Source organism: Phoenix dactylifera, chromosome 3, assembly GCF_051530095.1.
Source record: "Phoenix dactylifera cultivar Ajwa chromosome 3, Ajwa_hap1_PhDact_Kaust_v1.1, whole genome shotgun sequence".
In the NCBI taxonomy this organism is placed as follows: domain Eukaryota; kingdom Viridiplantae; phylum Streptophyta; class Magnoliopsida; order Arecales; family Arecaceae; genus Phoenix; species Phoenix dactylifera.
In genome coordinates, this window is record NC_143192.1 from 2,251,664 (window position 1) to 2,269,046 (window position 17,383).

At 34.6% G+C, this 17,383-nt stretch overlaps 1 protein-coding gene across 2 annotated transcripts in view; it reads left to right on the forward strand.

Annotated features, from left to right (window-relative positions):
• Window positions 1-17,383, forward strand: part of CPSF160 (cleavage and polyadenylation specificity factor 160) — a 78,914-nt gene that overhangs the window by 50,130 nt on the left and 11,401 nt on the right. For both annotated transcript variants that reach the window (XM_008793742.6, XM_008793741.6), the window contains exons 15-21: window positions 4,625-4,716; window positions 7,457-7,653; window positions 8,925-9,712; window positions 11,408-11,488; window positions 11,590-11,655; window positions 11,748-11,825; window positions 17,110-17,340. In XM_008793742.6, the coding sequence (XP_008791964.3) occupies window positions 4,625-4,716; window positions 7,457-7,653; window positions 8,925-9,712; window positions 11,408-11,488; window positions 11,590-11,655; window positions 11,748-11,825; window positions 17,110-17,340 (1,533 nt within the window). The remainder of the gene's footprint in view (window positions 1-4,624; window positions 4,717-7,456; window positions 7,654-8,924; window positions 9,713-11,407; window positions 11,489-11,589; window positions 11,656-11,747; window positions 11,826-17,109; window positions 17,341-17,383) is intronic.

The window sequence follows — 17,383 nt, forward strand, 5'->3', positions numbered from 1 at the left end:
TTGAACAGAACTGAAAGTACTTGAGTTTGGGCGATTTTGCCCAATCTTGGCTAAAATTTACCAGTTCTAACTCCAGTTTTGCTATTGTAGCAGCCACAATTGATCAACTTTGCCAGAATGAGCTCATATAAGGCTTAAGCGTGTTGTATAAAAGTGTTTCTGGATTTTTTTGGCAATAGCTTTATAGTAAGTGAAAAAGTGAATATTTGAAATTAATTTATTAAAATTGATATAAAATTTTCTTGGTTTTGAATAGATGTAAAAGCAACTTGGTTTTGGTCTGCTACAAATATAAATGATACAGTACCTATTTTTGTACATTTTGTTGAAATTACTTTGCATTGTAAAAATTAAGAAATATTTCAGAGTTTGCAATTTATTTGGTATTGAGATAGACCGAGTTTTACAAATGAGGTCTCCTTTCCATATTAGTTTAAACATGTTAATTATTTTAACATGAATGTGTACATCTAGTCTAAAGTTCATACCAAATGACACTATAATTTCAAAATGGTATCTGATACTTTTCTTTTAGGCACAAGTTTTATTAATTTTTCATATTTGTAATTTTTTTAGACTAAATTTTCTTCTTCACCAAATTTTGATAGTTTTAGAAGTTATCACATCATCAAAACTATACATAAGCAATCCAAAAGGTTCCAGTTATTACAATAATTGATTTTTCTTTATTTCATTTCTTTATTTTTATTGTTTTTCAGATAGAACTCTTGAACTTAAACTAAAACTGGTGAAATTTGCGAAGCGGAATCTAGTTTAGCCAAGCGAAAGTCAAAACTGAAATTTTCTTTGATCCAACATGATTTTAGCAAGAGTGCTGTATAACGAGTCTTGGATTTTTGTGCTTCCAGTAATATGTGCTATGCTTATGTTAACATAAGAGTTACAAAAAGGGGCCTCATATGTTTGGTTAAGGTTTCATTTCTATCATTCACGCATTGCTGTAATGTTAATCCAAGTTTGATTATCATAATGATCTCCTTTTTATTTACATATTGATGCATTATTGAAAATAAGATGTTTTTGAGCACATCCTAAGTTACATATATCTATAACTTAAAAATAAAAAAAAGTGAACTACTATGTTTCTATTGTTGCTTTAGTAATCATTAGGTGGAAAGCAACTTCTAAACACCAATTTGAAAAAGTTCTATTGTATCCCTCTCTGAATTACACTTGAAATATTAAATAGAACATTAAGTGGTGTCTATGTGCTAAACTAATTAACTTCTACATTGTTAAAAGAATTTTAAGTTTCCACCGCAAATAAGCGTGACCATGTAACCGACAAATTAAATTTCTATTGGAAATTTCAATTGAAGTTTTGGAGAAACCATTCTATTATGAGATCCCATAAGTGAAGTCTGAGAAATAGCATACTTAAAAGGGTTAGCACTTCACTTGTTCAATAAATTTTTTACAAAATAATGTCAAATAATTCTTCAAAAATTTAGGTGAAGGTTCATTGGAATATTTCGACGATTAAAATTCCAAGAAAATTAAAATCTTCTAATAAGGAAGAAGACATTATGTAATGAACAAGCACATTTTATATCGCATCATCTCGTTTTTTTTCTTGCAACGGGTCACTTGTACCTTGAACTCTAATTAATCCTTGCTACCAATGTCTATTAGATCACGAAAATGTTTTGATTGGTAAATTGGATTGTGGCACGTATATCTTCGAGGTTCATATTTACCTTTTGGCCATGGGTCCTCATATGGCCTCATTGATAATTCAAATCAAGATTGATGTTTTGCTGCTGATTATCATATTGGTTGGTGACCAGTATGATAGTATTGAATTGTATCGTACGGACACTTGGTACAGTTTGGCATGCCAGTTCAATACCTATACCTTATTTTTTATCTTTTGTTGTTTCATTTTTTTTACTTGAGGATTACTTTAAGGTTTATGGTTGTTTAAATTATGATTTCAAGGGTATTTTGATATTATTTTATGTCATATTGGTCCTTATTGACCATATGTTGCTTAATGAATGCAATTGTGATATAATTAATATAATGCATTATTTTGATCTTGAAAATACATATATCAAATCGATTTGAACCGCAAAATATGTATCAATATATTGTTCCTCGTAAGGTGTCTATGCTGCATGTAGACATCAGCATCAGAGTTTGCCGAACCAGCTCAAATCGCTCGGTTTGGGCTATACCAAGCCAAACCAATGTGGGATTGGCTCGGTTCGACGGTGGGATTCGGAACCAGTCCTGAATCACTCGGAAACCAGTGCGAAGCGCTCAGTTCGCACCAGACCGCATCGTTTCCCCCTTTCCCTTTTGTTTTAAAGTGGTGGGAAGGCAAGCTTCTCAGGCGTTCCTTCACAATTTTCTCAATCCCCCAGGCAAAAAAGGCGTTGATTTGCACGATTTGAGGATCCAACCCAAAACAAGCTATGATTCTCCTCCCCTAGCTCATTTTCTCTTTTTTTCAACGTTGAAAATGCCGAGAATTTTCAAAATAAGTGGAGATCGTGCCAAAATTTTTGATTTTGGCATGATTTCATGATATGTTACAGATTTATGCATGATCTACACAATCTCACTAAAATTTTTAATTTTTGGATTATATATAATTTTTTAAATATAAAAAATATTTTTGGATGAAAAATAAAATAAAATAAAATAATGTCTGTAAAATTAAAAGCTTAATTAGGGGCATGCAAGCTACTCTCCAACTAAATTAGGTGTCCATTTATTCAAGTTTTGACGCGATCTTGCGCATAGTATTATAGGTTTAAATTTTTAAAAAATAAAAATAAATAGCCTTTGATGCATGCCCATGGACTTGGAAAAATATATGTAGCATCCATAATTGGGTTCTACATGGATCTGAGCTCAAATTAATTTTTTAAAATATTTATATTAAATAATATTTTTTATTTTAAATAACAATTAAAAATTTATCAGTAATAGAAACTATAAAAAATAGTAGCACGTATAACATAATTCAAAAGTATTTTTTGAAGTAGAAAATATTTTTTTTGAATTTATGATTTTTAACCATATTTTTAAATTTAAAAATTATTAAAAATATATAAATAATTTAAAAAAATATGAAAAATTAGTACTATGTATTAGATAAGTTTGAAGTATTTTTTGAAGTAGAAAATATTTTTTCATCATAATAAAATTTTATAATAATTAATAATCTGATATGCTTGATAAATTTGCAGAAATGAAACAATCGAGGAAAAAGGACCCAGAGCGTGACATCGGTTGGGATCATGGACAAATACAGAGTTCAAGAAAGGCATTGCCTTGTTCATTATACAGATGTCTTGACCAGATGCAATAGTCGTAGGAAGAAATTGACAGAATATTTTCAAAATTCTAAATTCTTTGGTTTCTCATTGTAGTATGTAGATACGGCCAGACCTGTTTTTCAAAATTCTCTTCCAGATCTTAGTCTTTGTACAAAATACTCTATATCATAGTATGCTGAATCGGCCCATTCGGGCCTGTTCAGCACGTACCGGACCGGTCCGGTCCCTGACCGGTACGGCACCGCAGCGAAAAACGGTTCTGACCCCATATCAAACCGGTCCGGTACCATGGGGAAAAAACGGTTCTGACCCCTCCGGGGACCGGACTGGTCCGGTACCGCAGCGAAAAAACGGTTCCGACCCCATATCAGTCTGGTCCGGTACCGCGGTAGGCCACTAGTATGCCTACCGATACCGGTTCGGCAGACCATGTTGTATACGATAATATCCAAATACATATCTAGATTAGAATTTTATTTATATATCTATTCTGAAATCAACAAATTATGACAAGTCATTGTCTATGTTTTATGTATTGCCCATCGTTTGACATCGGGTTCAAAAAGGTCTGCCGTATCGGCCATACCGATGTACCGGTGGGCGCCGGTACCAGTTCGACACTGGTTCGGACCAGTATCAAACGATACCACTGGTTTGGCTTGGTTAATGCATCCAAAAGCTCTCAAAAAATTTGAAACCGGTACAGGCTGGTATGATTAGCCGGTTCGGGTCGGTACCGACCGGTATGGGCCGGTACCGATTTTTAACACCGAATCGGGACGGTTAGAGCCGGTACTGGTTCGGTATGGGCTGGTTCAGCATTTCTTGGTTCAAATAAACCTCATAACAAAAACTCTTTGAAAGGTTTAAATGAACAATTACGGATGTAACATTGGTTACAACTCTCAACTATTTTGGCCTTTTCTCTTTGCAAAGCGCATATCTAACCTTGGTTTGAGTGTCTTTATTTCCTAATATGAATATTTTATATAATCAATTAATTTACACACATTTATACAGTATATAATAGATGATTTTGATATCTAGTTTACATCAAGCATTAGAAGAAATTAATATGCAAGTACTTCTTTGTTTCAACTTACAATGGCAAATGTATCAAGATTCTGTGGAATATTGTTCTTTTGAAGGTATGTAGACAGATACCTACAGGAATGCCTCTAAAAGTATTTTGTGGAAATCATAAAGTATTCAATCTTCATTTTTTCCCTTATGATCATTTGCCTAGTATTTCTCTTGAACTCTCAATTTTAGTGTTAGCTGAATGATAACTACAGTAAACATTTTTTGAAATCTAGGTTCTTGAAACAGCTGATGATCTGGGAGAGGTTACGGAAACTGTGGATTATTATAAAGGAAGTACAATTTCTGCAGGAAACTTATTTGGAAGGTGACTTTATTTTATGATTAGTTTCTTTTTCTTTTTCAAGGAATCATATGTTTGTTTGTTTGTTTCCCTTTTCAACCCTTCCCTCTTGCTCTATGGTTGACTATTTCATTTGTAAGCTGAGTGGCAAGTTGTAGTAGTGGAATAATGTTGGAATCCATCTGTGAGGTGATTCACAACAAACTGTAGCTGCTCGCATGTTGCAGTCATGTATAGTGCATGAACAAATGGAATATGCCTGCTTACCATTCATTTCATGCTTGAATTTGCTCCATGTTCGTTAAAGGTGTTGGGTAGCATGTGCAATTTGACTAGTATGATAGTGAAGTTGTGAGGTGGCTCAGGCCTAACTTCGCTAAGGCCCTGTTTGGCAGAGCTTTTGGAGGGCCAGAATGCACTTTCTGGCCCTCCAAAAATACTTTTAGATGGAATAGGAGTGTTTGGTAAAAAAATCAGAAAGCTGTTTTAGCTTTCTGGGAGAAGCTCCATTTTGGAGCTTTTCCAGAAAAGCACTTTGAGGCCCTGTTGGAAAACTATTTTGAGTTATAAATTTTGTTTCTTTTTGGACCAAAATACCCATGATAAAATATAATAATTATAGAAAATGATCATATTAATATATAATGATAATAATTATAATATTTTATACTTTTATTATTGTATTATACTATAAATATTATATTATATTATATCATAATACATTGATATATTATGTTTTATAATATCAAATTATGTCATATTATTATACTATAGTATACAATATTATATTACTATATTATTATATTACTATATTATAATAATATTATATTACATTATAGTAATATTATACTATATTATATATTTATGTATTGATGCATATTATATTTTATTATACTTTATTGTATAATATTATGCAATGTCCTTTATGGTCATTTTGACATACCAAAAGTACTTTCTCAGTTTGTTTACCAAATACATATTAAAGTCTCACAACACTTTAAAAATGTACTTACCAAATAGCAAATAACTTTTTATAAGAGCTCTACTTCTGAAAGCTCTACTGCCAACAGCTCTGCCAAACGGAACCTAATGCAATATCCTATTCGACCCAACCTAGAATATAGTGGGGAACCTCATAGTTGGTAAATGTCTTGTGTACAGCACTGCAAATTTCCATGACCACATTTAAACTCCCTTCTCCATGTGGCAATTACTTCCAATCTATAGACCTTATAATCTCCTTGACCTTGGGGATCTCATGTGATCTCCTTGTTAGGTATCTATCTTTGCAAACCCCATATTCTTTTAACTTGGATACCATCCAAAATTCCAAATACCATAAACTTGACTACCAACCAAACAAACCACGAGCATTTCATACTTGGGATTTTACAATGTTGTGCTTTGGAGAATAACAAGGATAGTGTTGGGCGCTATTATAAAAATTACAAAAAGTATTTTTTTAAGAGAATAAAATTCCATATTAGTAGAGAAACACTGGGATTTTCTCCTCTATTTTATCAAACTATGAATCTTTAATTTGGAATGCATTTTTGTAACAAGTCATGCATATCTGTTCATACATACATACATACGTACATAGTATAACCAATAAGAACTGCAAATTTCTCAATAGCATATTTCTCAATATCATTTAAAACCAATTTCGGCAGTTTGAGGTTTTCAGAAGTAATAATCTCTTAGTTAGGGTTTGAAAGTAGTTTGGTAGAACAAAGTTCATTTATAAGGATAAAAGGAATAAGTTAATAATCTGCCATATATTTCAAAAATCAACATGAAAATTTGTGACACAGTAAAATAAATGGAAACATTAGACAAGAAAATTTTAGAAATAATCACTTTTCAGTATCTAGCAGCTATCAATTTTGTTCCCTCATTTTCAATACTTTTATGTTGCATAAGATTTATGATTTTGACCATATCACTTTGAGATGTTTATTCTGCAGATGTTTCTTTTGTGAGTCTTATACGTTCACGTGTGTTCTTGTGTCACAAAAGAAGAGAAGAATGAAAACGACGTTACTTATGGGGAAGTGGGTGGGAAAATATTTAAGTGCTTTTGGAATGCTGAGATGTGCAAGAAATTTTACCTTCTAATAGCTATGATGGCTTGTAAAGAAGGCATGGGCATGGTTATGTGGTAAAATAGTAAGGATCAATTTGGCAATATTTATGTTAGATAAGACTTATCAATATTATGCTGTATGATAAATTGATGAAGACCTAATTGTCTCCAAGATGATGTTACAATTGGCCTAGGAACTGTAGGGGCTTGGTTTTCCTGCTATGATTAAATATTGAGATGGTCTTGTAGTTTGTATTATTTGGGGATTTTATGTGATTCATATCACTGTACTGGTAAAATCTTTTTGTGCTTTTTATAGTGCGCATTGCTGTATAGAGGGGAAGCATTTGCAATTTCTATCCTATTTCTATTTGATTTTATGGAAAAGATTTGTGTTCTAAAATAAGGAAAGAAGGTGTGCCATCGGGTTTTGTTTTTCGTGTATTGATTCTATTGATGCAAATAAGCTGAAAAATTGACTTAAGTCTTGGTAGCCTTTAAATTGATATTGAGAATACCAGGTGATGAGCAAGTATTTTGTCAGTAAACATGTCATTTTTCTTGCCATAAAATGATCATATCCTGTCAAAATATTTTGTGATCAGATGGGTAAATTAATGCTACTTGTGCATGTGAGTGTTCCTTTCCTTTTTTATAAGTCATATAAGTTTTTGCCAGGCGTCGAGTTGTGCAGATTTTTGCACATGGTGCCCGTATCCTCGATGGTTCATACATGACCCAAGAGTTGAACTTTGGTGGGCATAATTCTGACTCAACTACCAACTCAGAGTTATCTGCGGTAGCATCTGTTTCTATAGCTGATCCCTTTATATTACTAAAAATGACTGACGGAAGTATTCAGCTACTTGTTGGAGGTATTATTGCTGAATTTAATATGTTCTTTCATGAATTTTTTTCAATCCTTTATATTTAATGTCATTTCATTTGAATAAAATATTAATTTTCATCTTAATTAAAACTTTTCCTTGTTTTGTTCTTATGGATGCATTGTTTTGCCTTCAGTTAAGTTCAAAAACAAGAGTAGTATTTATCACAAATGGTCCATAGTTCATACATTAAATATTTAGGAATCTCTTTATAATAAATAAGCAAATCCAAACACTTTAGCTAACCATTCTGCTTAAATAACTGATACTTGGAGGTGTTATACCAAGATCTGCCATATCAACTCGTACTTCCCTGGACCACATTGGTATCTTATCGGTGCAATACCGAGGTTCAGTGTGGTATATGAGCCGAATCAGTCCACATTAGTTTGAATTGAGCAGAACTGCCCCGTACCACCCTGTATTGACCTGTATTTCCTGGTTTCATGCGGTACTATGCCTGAGAATGAGAAATGGTTTCATGTCGTACCATGCCCGAGAACGAGAAAAAATGCTGGAAGCCTATGTTGGTACGTCATATGTGTCTTATCGAACCAGTCACATAGTGGTACAGTTTTTTGTACCGGTTTTGCGGACCTTGTGTTATACTATTAGCCTATTATAAAATAAGTAGGGTATCTATTTTTCTCTCATAAATGTAAGAGAAATTGGTTAAGCCAGTCTTCCTAGGAAAAGAGAAAGATATATATATATATATTCCATAAGGGATGGTACAGTATTGGTGCTGATGGTTCATTACTGAAACTAACAACTTCAAAAAAATTAAAAACTGTTGTTATGCACCAGTAAGGTTGGTAAGGTACATACTAGTATTGCCGGTACAAATAGGTAAATAGGGTTCAGCGTCCCAACTCTTGTACATACCAATTTAATGTCGAAACTTTGTATGGTACCAGTCATACCATCTCGTTGGGAAATAGATTCTCCTTATTGTTTATTGCCAGGTCTGCATGATCTCAGATCAATAGAGGATGCCATTATCAGATCCTATCTGCATCTGTTATTTCTTTGTTTCAAGTGCTACAGTTTGTTTTCATTCCCGAAATCATTTTAATCTCTTTTACTCGGATGCTTATCTTATGTGCGCTAGTCAGATATTTCCTAATGACATATCTTAGTTCTCTACTAACTTGTGCTTTTCCTCCTAATTCTTTATATTTTTTTAATATTTGTTTCCTTTTAATTCTTAGTTTTTGAGTTTTTTGCAATATTTTATTTTCTGCATTATTGTTCTGTAGATCCTTCTGCTTGCACTGTCTCTGTCAGTGTCCCAGCTATATTTGCAAACTCAACAAAGTCAATATCTACATGTACACTTTATCATGACAAAGGACCAGAACCATGGCTCCGTAAGACAAGTACTGATGCATGGCTTTCTACCGGAATTGCTGAGACCATTGATGGGAATGATGGATCATATCATGATCAGGGTGATGTATATTGTCTGGTCTGTTATGACAATGGTAGGCTTGATATTTTTGATGTGCCTACTTTTAAATGTGTTTTCTCTGTGGAAAATTTTATTTCTGGAAAGTCCCATCTTGTGGATGCATATATTCTGGAACCAACCATATCTACTCAGGTAAACAAGGAAAAAATGTCTGAGGGGGCAAAAGTTCAAGCAAAGAAGGAAACCCCAGAAAACATGAAGATAGTTGAATTGGCTATGCACCAGTGGTCAAGTCAATATAGTCGACCATTTCTTTTTGCGATATTAAATGATGGGACAATGCTCTGTTATCATGCTTACATATATGAGGGCCCAGAACATGCAGCAAAAGTTGAGGATGTAGTTTCTCCTCATAATGCCATTGATATAAGTAACATAAGCACTTCAAGGCTTAGAAATTTGAGATTTGTTCGTGTTTCCCTAGACATTACTGCACGTGAAGAATCTCCAGATAGTGTTATGCGACCAAGAATAACAATGTTCAAGAATGTAGGGGGATATCAAGGTTTGTTCCTTACTGGGTCAAGACCGGCATGGTTTATGGTCTGCAGGGAACGACTTCGGGTCCATCCACAGGTGTACTTACTATAAAGTCAGGCTGTTGTATTTTTATGCCAAATGTTATATTTGAATAATTGAGATGCTTAGCATGTTCATGTTTGCATCGTATACTTCCTATGATTTTAAAAGGTTTTTTAATAATTGTTTTGTATGTGCAATAGAATTGCCAAAATCGAGTTCATTTGGAAGAAACATGGACTATAATGAACCATGTTTTATTATATGAAAGCTTTTTTAGTTTACAGTCAAATGATGCATATGTTGGATGTTCTCAAAACTTCTGATTTTGGTATTTTATTTAATTTTTCTTGCTGATATCTGTGAATAATTGATTGATTCTGCAGTTAGAATTTTGGTGCTGGGACATAACCATGTTGATTATGCTTTAGGATTATCAAACCATTTGAAATATACTATAACCCCAATTGCAAGCTCAGAAATACATAGCAATGCACGTAGACATATCTGTACACCTATATATTTAGCAACACATATATACGCAGCATTTTGCAATGAATTGCTCTGACTAGAGCCGGGTCACTTTTACTCCCAATATGTTGTATTGCAAAGCTATTATACAATGCTTATGTTGGTGTTTTCACTTGCTGCAGATTTTTTTTCTGTAGTGATTGCATCAGCTTTGGTGTAATATTATGTCTTAAAACTCTCGAATAGGCTCGGTCCATCCATTAGGAATAGTAAGCACCCTACTGGCTCCAGCTTTTGGTGTAATAATGTCTTATGTTGGTGTTTTTACTATGTGCTTTCATGCACTCATTTATACAAACTTCCCAAGTACTAAAACTCTTAAGAAAGTAGATTGGTAGTAAAAATTGCATTTTCTAGCAGGAGCAGGCACCATATGTTAGGTCATACAAGCATATATACATTAATTGATCATATTTGTATGTGTGTTAGTGTCTGCAGGTGCACATTTGCTGTCTTCACTTTATTTTCAGTATGACTTTAGCATATAGTTGTGGCTTATGGTTGAATGTCAAATCGCTCCACCATTCCTTGTCATCATTCCTCCTCAACTGGATCTTTTCCATGTCAGAGAGGACCTGAAAAGTTTTTCCTTAGTTACCTGTGCTTAACTTGTGACAAAAAGGTTGCTGTCCCCACTCGCCAGGAGGCAACATAGGTTTCATATTACGCTTGCGTAAAATCGCTTAGCTAGAAATTCATTTCAGAGGGTTGACAACTGGTCGAGAAAATCATTTTAATCTTTCAGTATAACCTTCTTGACTTACAGCTGTGATCATCTTGTAGCTTAGCATACTCTTTTAGCTAGATGTGTAGATTTACTGTTCTTATGGGTGCACTACATGTTTCCTGTAAACAACAGTGATCGTGGAGTTCAATTTGTGCTAAATTCATATTGGTTGCAGATTTTGGTAAAAGGTTACGTAAACTGTAATAACCATTACCCCAGAATTTACACAATTAATAGATGTGACTTTGAAAACTAAAGACATTTATATTTTAGTTCTGAAATCAGATGCAAATCCTTGTATGTTTCAAAAGATCCTTCTGGATAGAGTTCTTCATTATGATTTATTGACAATTTACCCTGTGCACAACTTGTAGTTTAGATCTTGACCTGAGTGATAATTAAATCTGTGTCATTTAAGGTTTTCTTCCCTGGCTTTTGACATTATAGCTAGTCTCTGTTTTTCTAACAATTTTAATATTTAAATCTTATTGTAGCTCTGTGATGGATCCATAGTGGCTTTTACTGTTCTACACAATGTGAATTGCAATCACGGTCTCATATATGTTACGTCTCAGGTAACTATTGTAACACCGTGCCTCTGAACTTTCTTAGTATATTCTTTTCTCAGGAAGACAAGTGACAGAAAATTGACCTAAAAGAAACTTTCTTGCTATAGGGTTATTTGAAAATTTGTCAGCTGCCATCTGTATTTAATTATGATAGCTATTGGCCAGTTCAAAAGGTGAGCTCTTATTTTTTTACTACACTAGCATAGACATTTTTACAGCAAGGGCTTGGCAAAATTCATACTCCTGTCTTTCACATCATGGTCAGGTTCCTTTGAGGGGCACCCCGCATCAAGTCACTTACTTTGCTGAAAAGAATCTATACCCACTTATCATATCTGTTCCTGTAAGTGATTCTACATCTCAGATAACTTCGTAATGATGCATTGCTTACTATGAGGTCTCTGGACTATTTAATTTAGCAACTACTGAAATCTGTTTATTAATTTAAATACAAATATTCTATTCTTCTTTATCAAATTGTCTTTAATGTTCTTTCCAAAAAAATGTCTTACTATTATCTAGTTGATAGTGCTAAAAAAATGTTGTATCTGATTAAAGCTACATTACCCTAATATGTTCCCAAGAATCCGGGGTCCTGTGAGGGGCGAACAGGGGATGGATTTAACATTTGACATTTTTTGTTACATAAAGTGGCTGCCCAACGACTTGATCCTGTGCCATTACACCTATTAGCCCAAGCCCTTACCATTGCACCAAGCAATAGCCCCTATGTTATATCTGATTACTTTATAAACATCATCTGCACAGTATTATATCTAGACAAGATTTTAGATTGTCCTTGATGTGAATAAACGTTTCACAAGCTACTTTGTTAATGAAGTCATTCTTGCATTGCCATGTGCATTAAGGGGTTGTTTGTTTAGTAGGTTTGAGGAGAGTATAAATTTTGAAAAAGATGGTTTTATTAGGTCTTGTAAATCCAAATGTTTGATAAGACACCAAAATGGGTTTTAGGCAAGGTTCGCTGTTTCGGTACCAAACCCCACATCGATGCCACACTAGCACAGTGTCAGTATAGTATGATATGAAATCTTTTTGGCGTCGCCACCCATATTGGGTACCAGTGCCGAACTAGTACGGTACGGTCAAGGATCGCTGAACCGGTACCGATAGGCGTACCGGTTGGCACCGGTACCGGTTCGGATTGGTACCACTAGTTCGGCCTGGTTCACGAATCCAAAAGCCAAAGAAATTTGGAACCGGTACGGGCAAGTGCCGGTTTTTAATGCCGATCCGAATTGGTCAGAGCCGGTACCGGCCGGTACGGGCTGGTTCAGCATTTCTTGAATATGGTATGCCCCGTACTTTTCGGTTCAGGCCGGTACGGTGTACCATAGTTTTAGGTATAACAAATATCTCATGAAATCCAATATTTATATTTTATCAGGATCAAAGTTGTTAAAGTGGCCACCTAGGTGCATTGGCACTTCCGAGGCGCGTAATTTGGTTGAGTTGAACTTTACCTCTTTTAAGGGTTTATTTTTTGATTTGTCTTCTTTATTTAAGCCCCATAAGGGATATGTGGGAGGGTAGCGAGGGCTTCCAGCAACCTGCTAGTTGCTAGTGGGCTGATCGACGGGTACCACCAGGTCAGCCAATAATGACAAGTGGTAGTGGTGGTTTCAATGATCAGTATACCTCCTTTTCATTTAGCCATTCTTTCACCTTGTTTCCTAAATTTTTGCCTCTAGTCTGCTTCCCTCCTCCCGCTTCTCACTTGGTGTTGGCTACCTTGCTATGTTCTACAATTTGCTGGATGTTGTAGTAGCATTCTTCCTGCTTCTCTCCTTGTAGATTTTGGTCTTTGGACTTTTGAAGTTTGACAAATAAGTTCATGGCCCCATATATGATAAAATATATGGATGTAATATATGCATATGATTAAAATTATGCATAATAAAATCTTGGAGAACTTTCCTCCCCATTATCTATCATTTATACTCACTTATCAGGAATAGATAATATAATACTCACTTATAATAGATATCTGTTAATAAGTGATCATTATAGGATTATCTTCCTCTTGTGTTAGTTATAAGAGTCCTACTTATTATCCAAAATAGAGAAGCGTACAATATTTACTAATACGGGCATCCACATGGTGAGTGGAGAGCTCGACTTAGTAAATTTTCATTTCACATCATTAAATATTAGTAAATCTAATTCACTTTTTTTTCTTTTCTTTCTTAGTATATTTTCCTTGCATAGACATGACTATAACATTTTATTTACTAATTTATAAATATTGAAATCCACAGAATATTCTCACTAGGTTACTAAAAATTGTTGATTTCCATGTGGATATTGTTTGTTTCGATTCAAGTGCTTTTTTCTAGACAAAATGCATGCCTTCAAAGTCTACCCTTTAAGCTATCTTATGTGCAATGTCAGAAGACTTATATGCCAATAGATATAACACAACATAGAAAACTGTTCAACTTACTATAAACTTGTTAGAATACTAGCTTTGCGTGTTGTGGGGCATGATTTTTTCTCTTTTTCCAACCATTCTTGAAATGCAATATAATAATGTAATAAATTATAATAAATAGAAGGTTTTAATAGCCTAATTTCTGTTACACATTAAGCAAAGAACTTTAGTGATGGTTGAGCAAAAACTCCCATCAAATATCTAAACTAATATAGTAATATCAGTTTGGATAAGTATAATACTGATTTATTTAAGTTGGATAATATTCTCAAGCAAAGTCCGCCGAATTGGTGTCGGGACCCATACCGGTTAGCGCCTGGTACGATTTGGACAGGTTCCGTATCGTACCGAACTGGTATGGTAGGGTGTGCCAGGTTATGGACCGGCATCCATTTTTTTTGGAGTTTTCAAAAATATTTAATTGGTAATCACTATTTTTTAAACTTTTTCAATAATTTAAGTCTAATTTAATGTTTCTATGATTCCGGTTTTAACCTAGATGATGCATATTATTGCTTTAAAATGATATAAATCATAAAATGAACAATATAAAATATTCTCAAGTCAAGTAATGATGTAAAAATTTAAAAATAATATAATCAATTACATATATTTAAAGTCCAACATACATACCGATATGTAAAATCGGGTCGAGTGTTGATGTCTCCTATAGATATCAGGATCATCAATATAGTCAAGAGGCATATCAGCCTACCCTTCTAACCAAGTGGCGTTATAGTCTTGTATGTTCATCCCATAAGGAATGTGCGCCGAATTATTCTCATAATACAGCCGTGGTGGGGCCCATCCGAATATGTTGTTAGCAAAATTTGACTGGTAAGATGCTTCGAGCTGCTTGTGGGTTAGACTGCTTGTGGCTGCGGGTAATAGGACCTAGTATACGACTCGAAATTTGATACATCTATGGATCCTACTCCACATGTGATGTCATCTGCAATTGCATCATATCCTCCTGAATGACCTCGAGGAGTCCGTCTTCTATATGCAATTATATCATCGCGGGCTCTATCAAATCGTACACCGTGATCCTTATCCTGTGTAGCATGCATAAACTGAGACTCACCGGTATCGAAGACCGCGCTACGGCTGTGTAATAAATAGTTCTCTTGTCCTCCAGTCTCTCTCTAGTTGGTAGATCTATGACCACCAGAATTGTCTTCACTACTGCTCCTGGTCTTTGAATCTAAGTGTACTGACTACTCGACATTCTCCATTGAGGCTGCAGGTGCCTTTTATTTTTCTTTTTTGTGTGCTGGGCAGCTGCTTTCTTACCCTTCGTGTCCCTCTCTACTTGGCTATGCTGGAAGGATGTGTCGCCCTCCTGATCGAGTCGACGGGATAGCCCACCTTGTTTAGCCTTGGATGTTCCCTCTAATAGCTTGAATTGATGTTGTAATTGGAGTATTTGGAGTATTTGCGAAGCGGAAGCGGCAAAGTGAGTCGCCGGTTTCAAAATGTTGTTGGGAAGGCCTTCCCAACAGCCACCTAATGCTTTAAAAAGCCTCAAGTGCAGTCCACAGTGTCAACCCGATTCGAAACTGGGTTGACTGGTTACGAACCGGCTGGTTCGCACTGAGTCTGCACCAAATCTGCACCGAATCGACTGGTTCTGGCCTGTTCCAGCTGGTTCGGACACTTGCCGGTCGATTTCGGTCGGTTTTGGCCGGCTCGGTAGAGGTTCTGGACGGTATGGGGTTGGAATAGAATATATTAGGTGAACCGATCCGGTTTTTCACCAGGTTGGTTCGGCACTGCCTGAACCAGGCCGAATTACTGCCTGAATCGGGTAGTTCGGCCCGATTCGGCAGACCTTGTTCTCAAGGATCAATTATACTTGTAATACTTTCTTGTAATAGATATCTTTTAATTAGTGATCATTATAGGCTTATCTTCCTCTTGTATCAGCTATGAGAGCAAATAACAACCATTATTTGCTACAAAATATATTATTTTATTAATTTAGTATTTAAATTATTCTTATGATGACTATAATAATAGTAATAGATAATAATAAAAAAATATGTTTTAATCACCTTTCACTTGGTGAAAATATTATTCCTCAAACTATACAATTTCTTTTGTGAGAAAATTGATGCAAAAAAAATTGAACTTCAAAAAATATTTAGTTAAAAAATGATGCAAATGAAAATAATTGTTGTTATTGACATCAAAATCAAATATTATAACACTAAATAATGTGTCAAAAATAAGAATTTTAGTTATCAAGAGGCAAGGTATTAAGATTTTATAAACTTATTAAGAGCAAAAAAGTTTCGATGAATCTGATCTGTTCTCATCGTGAGTGGGGAGTTTGATGAATGACTATTGTTAGTTTAGATATATAATAGACTATCCAAAATAAAGAACCATATTAAATAAGAGCTCTACTCATTATCCAAAATGAAGAATTATACCAATGACATTATTAATGTGGTCCAAAATAAAGAACCATATTAAATTGGAGTCCTATTTATTTTCCAAAAAGCAGAACCATATTAATAACATTATTGGTACAGGTGTCCATGTGGCATGAAGAGCTTGATACAAGCTGAACCTCTATTTTAGTTATATATAATAGATGCATTAATTAGTAGTACCTACTGAGAAAATAATGAGTTTATCTTCACTACTTTAAAAGATTTACAGCAAACCTACAGCACATGATGAAGCATATCATCCAAGCCTCATTTCCTCAAAAAATTGACCCAAAAAATATATGATCTTTGTTAAGGCCTCTCTTGTATGCACCATAAACATTATATAATGGATTTAGGGTGTTATTGTATGCATTGGATTTATTGTTAGTCTTTCCATATAATATCTCCATAGTGTTGAATACATACTCTCAGCATATGAATATTCACAAATTTGAAAGTTTCTTATTACGATCTTGTACAGATGCTTATCGATTTAAAAACATCTGCATGTGTTTGCTCCATCTTGACTCTAATAATTGTTGATGTAAATATGATTGTTTTGTTGCTGCTAAAACAATCTCTCTCTCTCTCTCTCTCTCTCTCTCTCTCTCTCTCTCAGTGCAAAACCAGTTGGCATTGTGGATTTATTTTTCTCAAATTTCATAATAATCTTCTTTTCATGTGCTTATGATATTCTTCTTGAGTGTTGCAACTGCAATTCATCACTATTTCCGCAGGTTGTAAGGCCTCTAAATCAAGTCCTTTCTTCTCTTGCTGATCAAGATATAGGCCATCAGACAGATCGTGAAAGTGTCAGTTCTGATGACCTGCAAAAGTTTTACAGTGTTGATGAATTTGAAGTCCGCATTTTGGAGCCAGAGAAATCTGGTGGGCATTGGGAAACAAGGGCTATTCTTCCGATGCAAACTTCTGAAAATGCTCTTACTGTTCGTGTGATTACATTATTTGTATGTTTCTAGACTCTCTACATAAGATCTTATTTGTGTCTTT